This window comes from Nycticebus coucang, chromosome 8 (assembly GCF_027406575.1).
Source record: "Nycticebus coucang isolate mNycCou1 chromosome 8, mNycCou1.pri, whole genome shotgun sequence".
Lineage (NCBI taxonomy): Eukaryota > Metazoa > Chordata > Mammalia > Primates > Lorisidae > Nycticebus > Nycticebus coucang.
Window position 1 is genome coordinate 1058972 of NC_069787.1, and position 6000 is coordinate 1064971.

Genomic DNA, 6000 nt, shown 5'->3' on the forward strand with positions numbered 1-6000 from the left:
GGGGTCAGAGTGTGTGTGTCATAGGGTGTGAGGTATATGTGAGTGTGCTAGAGTGTGAGCGTGAGTGGGGGTGTGTGCCAAGAGTGTGAGGGTGAGCAGGTGTGTGCATGTAAGTGTGCCAAGGTATGTGTGAGTGTGCCAGGGTGTGAGTGTGTGAGTGGGGGGTGCCAGGGTATGAGTGGTTGTATGTACAAGTGTGTGGCTGTGAGAGCAGGTGTGTGTGTGTGTGCATGCACATTTTTGGGGGGGCAGGGGTGGCCAGAGAACCTGGAAAGAGGCAAAATTTCCCCAAGGAGGCTGGGCTGGTGATCAAATTTAACATAATACATATTTCAGTTTTTATTGTTTTATTCCACATTTTTAAAAAGTAAACATGTTCATTTTTTGTTGATTCTAAAACTACTTTGATAAAGGGGAAAAAATGTAGTAAAGTGCCCTGAAAGATTACTGAGATTATCTCTAAGAAGTGAGATTCAGAAAATGTTTTACTTATTTTTTAGATATTCTGTAGATTTTCAGTTTTCCTTGTTCCATAAGTATTAGTTTTAAAATCAGGAGAAAAAAATTCTGAATGTGTATGAATCACATGGTTACAGTCATGGATAAACCACAGGCCCAGAAGGTCCCTGGGAAGCAGTTGACCTGTGCACAGCTGTGAGGGCCACAGGGTGGGGTGCCCCAGGGTTGCCTGTCCTCATGGGGGTCCTTCCCCTGGGGCCCAACCACCAGGCTCTTCTCATGGGATGCAGAGAAGGAGCTGGCTGTGTGACCTGCAGCTCTAATGCTCAGCGTCTGCTGTGTGGTCCTGAGCCGCCAGCTTCAACTAACTCTGTGAGTGTCTTATTCCTAGAATGGAAAACACAGTGCTTTTCTTGGAGAGTTAAAGGGATGCCAATGGAGGTGAGGTGCTTAGCTCAGCGTCTGGCAGGTCCCTGTTGGGTGAGTGTGACCTGAGTACCAAGCCTTTTCCTCCCGCAGGCCGCGCAGGGTGGAGCCGGTGTGCTCGGGCCTGCAGGCCCAGATCCTCCGCTGCTACCGAGACCACCTGCATGAGGTGCTTCTGTGCTCAGACTTGGTCAAGGCATACCAGCACTGTGTGAGTGCTGCCCGCAAGGTAAGCTCCAGAGCCTGGGTGCCTGTGGGAGCAAAGATTGCTGTGCCATCCCTGCTAGAGGTCTCCAAACTTGCTGAGGGAGGGAGTCTGAGGCTTAGATCTTCAAGGTCGCCATCCACCTGCTGCTGTCCTCAGTACCTAGACAAGGAAGAGGTGGTTCCTGTTAGCTTGGCCTTCCTAGGCTGGGCCAGGGGTGGCACCAGGTGAAGACGGGTCCCACCTTCAATGGGCCGGCCCCTAGCAAGGGCATACATGTGCCCTCCATGCAGGAGGGCCACAAGTGTAGGCGGGAGTCCTGCAAAGATGAGATGGCTGGAGGAGGGGCGGGAGTAGGTATAGCCATCCAGAGCTCCTGCCCCCCAGCCCCGCACCCAGGGCGCTGCCTGGCCTCCCTGCAGGGGTCCCAGCTCAGCTTGCAGGTGCTCACCAGTCCCCCAACTTAGAAAGTCCAACCCAGCCCGCTTTCCCCAACCCTCCAGCTGGGACTACTCATCTCCTCCCACCTCCTCCCCGCACTCCCCCAACCCCCGTCCTCTCTCCCCGAGCCCCAGCAGTGTCTTCTGAGGCAGGGAGGCTGTTCCAGGGAGTGTCAGGCCCCTCTCCCACCCAGCACATCACTTTCTGCCTAGGGGAGCATCATTCCCTCTAGAGGCTCCCAGCTTGGACTTCACCAGAGTCGGCACGTTTGTTAAAACATACAGAGCAGATGGTGGGCCAGGGCCTTCTTTCCCACTTGCCAGATGAGGAGATAAATGGCTCTGGGTGCTCATGGTTAAAAAAGCTGAGGTTGGAGGCCCTGTGCTATGGGCCATATCCAACGGCAGTCTCTCTCCCCCACTGAACACACAGCGTCCTGCAGCCCAGGCCTCTTTGTGAGAGCATCCTCAGGCCACAGCTCTGCCCCTTTCATGCCTGTATGAATGGCAGGCCACCCTGCCCTGTCCCAACTGTCCCTTCATAACCAGAACAGAGCCCAGGGGCAGCCCCACACAGGGCAGTATGAGGGTGACACCTTGGGCAGGAACATGGAGCTCAGAAAGCAGCTTGCTCTGTTTCCAGCTGAGCAGGAAGGGCACCACGCATCCCTGCAGGCTTGGGCAGGAGGAGCTGGGAGCTGGCAACCTGGGCTAGGCCACACCGTGTAAGCCCTTTGCACCTACAGCAGGTGAAGGTGTGCCCCCAAGTCCTCTCCCCAACCCAGGGACTGGGCTAATTCTAAAACTTCACCGAGCCCACTCCTCAGGCCTACAGCCCTGGACTCTCCTTTCCACACAGCCCCACCTCCCCACCCCCACAAGAGCACACCTTTAACCACACATCTCCTCCATGTATCTTCACTGGACCAAGGCAAAAATGTGATTACAAGGGACAGCAGATTGCATTAGATCCAGTGTGTTCTCTGCAGCCCCAGCACCCTGAGTGAGGTGCTTGGACACTGCCAGGCCCAGCCGACTCCTTCCCAGCCCTCCCCTGACATTATTAAAGAGGAGATTGGAGACTGAACAACTGGCAGCAGCAGAGGCCAGCCCCCTGTCCCCTGTGCTGTGTCTGGGGACAGAGTGTCCCACCTGGCTCCCTCAGGGTCTCCTGCTCAGACACTCAAGTGGCACCCTGTGCATGAGAAGCGGCCAGTGCCGAAGGAATTCATGCCACCTTCTGCCACTCTTCCCCTCAGAAAGCTCCTAGCAGAGCCCGGGAGGGTGGAAGGAAGGGTGTCTAGGAGGGATTTGCTTCCAGAGGGTCCAGGTGGCATGGGCAGAGGCCTATGTGGTCGGGGGGTGGGGGTGGGGCAGCACCACTTCCCCTCCTCAGAAGAGGCCTAGACCCAGAGATGTGGGCCTGTGTGTGGACGTCACAGCACGGACCTGGCTGTGCAGCTTTCTCACACCATTGGCCTCTTCCTGAGCCAGAAAATTCCAAGTTGTTAAATAAGAGAGGGGAGACCTGGGCAAGGCAGAGCCCCAAGTTGTGTGTCCAACACATCATCATAGGCTCTGAGCTAGCTCCAGTGAGGGCAGAGGAGTGGAGAGGGTGGTGTTCACTGGTGTCTTGTGGGATGTACTGAGTGAGAGCCTGTCCTCTGCTGTGCACTGGTGCCTGTGGTAAGAAGGGAAGTCACATGGTTAGTGCCACAGGGAAGCAGCTGCAGGGCCATCCGTCAGGAGCTCTGAGAGCCCAGTGGCTGTGGGTCTCTGGGCAGAAGGGGGCTTGACTGAGCTCTGACCTGTTCTCTTTGCAGGGCTGAGGAGCAGCCACCATGCCTGGCCCTGGCAGTGCTTGGAGCCCTGAAGGAAGGACCAATCATGGGACCACAGTCCACAGAGGCCAAGGCCCCTATGCCCTGCCATTTCCTGCTGGGCACCTACTATACCTCTGAGTTAGAGCTGCCATGCACTTGGGAAACAGTATGTGCCACTGTCCGAAGACAAATAAAGCAGTTGTCTCTGTTTCCTGTCGTTTACTCGCTAACAAACAATCATTGCTGCCTCCTCTGCTGAGCGTTGGTGAAGCAGAGCCAAATGAGAGAGGCTGCTCCCCTCAGGGAGTGCCTAGCCTCGCAAGGAGATGGCATGTGGACCTCAAAGCAGTGCAGCAGCAAGGCCACCACAGGCGCAGGGTGAGGCGGGCTGAGGGGCAGCAGAGAAAGGACAGCGGCTTCCTGAAGAGGGCGGTGGGCAGGCCAGAAGCTGGGTAGAGCGGATCAGATGTGGGGGCAAGACAGGTGACAAAGCTGCAGAGGCAGGGGAGCCAGGTGGGCTGTCCCAATGGGACACCGTCTAATCTCAGGTGGAGGGTGGCCTGAGTAAGGAGGGCTGCGTGGTAGACAGTGCAGTGCTGCAGTCAAGGGAAGGCATGCTGCCCCTGCAGGCTGCTGGTGGCAGGACTCCCTGATTCGGGGGCTGGTGATTCTGCTGACCAAAATGAGCAGGGCAAGGATTGAGAAGGGCAGATGACAACCTGGGTTGGGACATGTTCTGCTTAGTTGGTGTCCAAATGCTGACCTTCCAGCTTGTGACCTTTGGCCACATCCCTGACCTCACTGCAGCCTGCACCCTGCAGCAAGTGTTCAGGGTGGAGCTTGTGATCCTCTAACAGCTCTAATGGTGACCTTGGGTTTCCTGTTAAGGTTCGTTTGGGGAGTTCCAAGCCATCTGGAGTTGAAAACTTGCAGTCTTCAATCAGCCTTTGTAGCATAAACGGCTCTGCTTGTCCCCAAATCCTCACACTCAGAGCTCCAGGGAGCGCTGAGGCTTGGGAGTGTCCTGTTGTCTGGGCAGACAGCATAAAACAGTTTTATTCAACCAAACTGCACACTGGCTAGGAGGAGAACAGTGCTGTGCGGCTCCCTCTCTTTAACAGAGATTCTCGCCTGTGAGTCGTGACCCTTTTGTAAAAATGAAAATATATCATGGCATTAGGAAGGTTGAGAACCACTGCTTTAGAAGTTTCAGGTCAGCCTCTCAGAACATACATGCTGGACTTCCCCAGGGCACCTAGGCTGAACCCTTCAGGGAACTCTGTACCTAACCCACAGGGTCATAGGTCACCTTACTTACAGACCTTTTGGTGATGATCAGAGCCAGAAAGTGCCAAGGCCCTTCTGAGACTCCCTCAGAAGCCTTATCTTTCAGGCTTCACCTCACAGGAGTAACGTTCAGATGTCCATCCTCATCTTCAAGCACCATGGGGACTGGGGCCCCAGGTGGGAAGCAGAGTCTGCTGGGTGTATAGACCAGTGGGCCAGAGACCACATGAGCCTGTCCAGCTTGCTCTGTCTGAGTGACACACCTCCTGGTATAAAACAACCCCCATTTTGTGGGGCTCATGGTTCTGCTGGAGTGGAAGTTTCTGGCCTGGGCCTGGGTGTGTTCTGCAGACGGGTGATCTCTAAAGGCCTCACACACAGTGGCTGGCTGGGCCATGCAATCCCTCCAGGTGACCCCTCTTCCTCCCCGGGCTCTCCAGTCTCAGGGAGTGAGCACTCTTTATCCTTTTGTTTCGTTATCCCCTGGTAGCTCATTCTATAAGGGTGTGCATTTGGCCACCATGGCCCACAAATCACTGTGCAGTTTTCACCCCAACAAAGAGCAGAGCTAGGAACAGGCCCAGGGCAGCCTGAGCAGGACACTTCTCCAGCACAGGCCACAGACGCAGGGTGTGAGACCTAGGCAGAGGCTCTTAAAGGGGCTCATGAGAACCCAAGGCCTCTCCTTGACCACCCCTTCTGCAAGCACTCACCCTTAGCTGCCTAGGCCTGTCTTCTCCCGCCTCCCTTCCCCACAGTGTCCTTAGCCTTGGACCCCTCCCACATCCCCATATTCACACATCTCTCCAGGGATCTTGCCGAATGTTCATAAACTACTTTGTCTTGGGAATAAGACTTGCCCTACCCCAGCCAGCTGGCCTGTCCACTCCTCACCTTCACCTCTGTCTCCAGAGCTTCCGGCCCTTGCCCCAGACTCTGGCCTGCTCCCTTCAGGCTCCTGCTCCCCTACACTACATGCCAGGACCTTCTGCTCTCCTTTCAGCATTACTCAAAGGTCAAGTCTGCCATGGAGCCCCTGACCCCTCCTGAGACAGGCAATATAGCTGTGCACAGCCTGCAAGCTACTCACAACAGTGGCCAGGAGGAGAGACTGGGACAGCCCCTCTGCAGTCTCTGGTACCGGGAGGAAGTTGTCACAGGCCTGATGGGTGAAGGAGATGTGAAGACCATCACCAGCTTCAGTGCTTCCCGCACCTGCCGTGTCAGGTAGGGATGGTGCCTTAATACGCTCACACAGGGACTCAGGCAAGGGGCATGGTGTGCATAAAGGGAGCGCGGTTGCAGTGGCCAGAGGCCTGCTATACAACCCAACTCAGCTACCAGAACGGTCAGCAAATCC

The 6000-nt window shown here is 55.7% G+C and overlaps 1 protein-coding gene across 4 annotated transcripts in view; it reads left to right on the forward strand.

Moving 5' to 3' along the window:
- CHCHD6 (coiled-coil-helix-coiled-coil-helix domain containing 6) overlaps positions 1–3558 on the forward strand; it is a 311456-nt gene extending 307898 nt beyond the window's left edge. For all 4 annotated transcript variants that reach the window (XM_053599513.1, XM_053599515.1, XM_053599514.1 and 1 more), the window contains exons 7-8: positions 979–1114; positions 3354–3558. In XM_053599513.1, coding sequence (XP_053455488.1) covers positions 979–1114; positions 3354–3359 — 142 coding nt within the window. In that variant the 3' untranslated portion in view covers positions 3360–3558. The remainder of the gene's footprint in view (positions 1–978; positions 1115–3353) is intronic.
- Positions 3559–6000: the final 2442 nt, after the last annotated feature.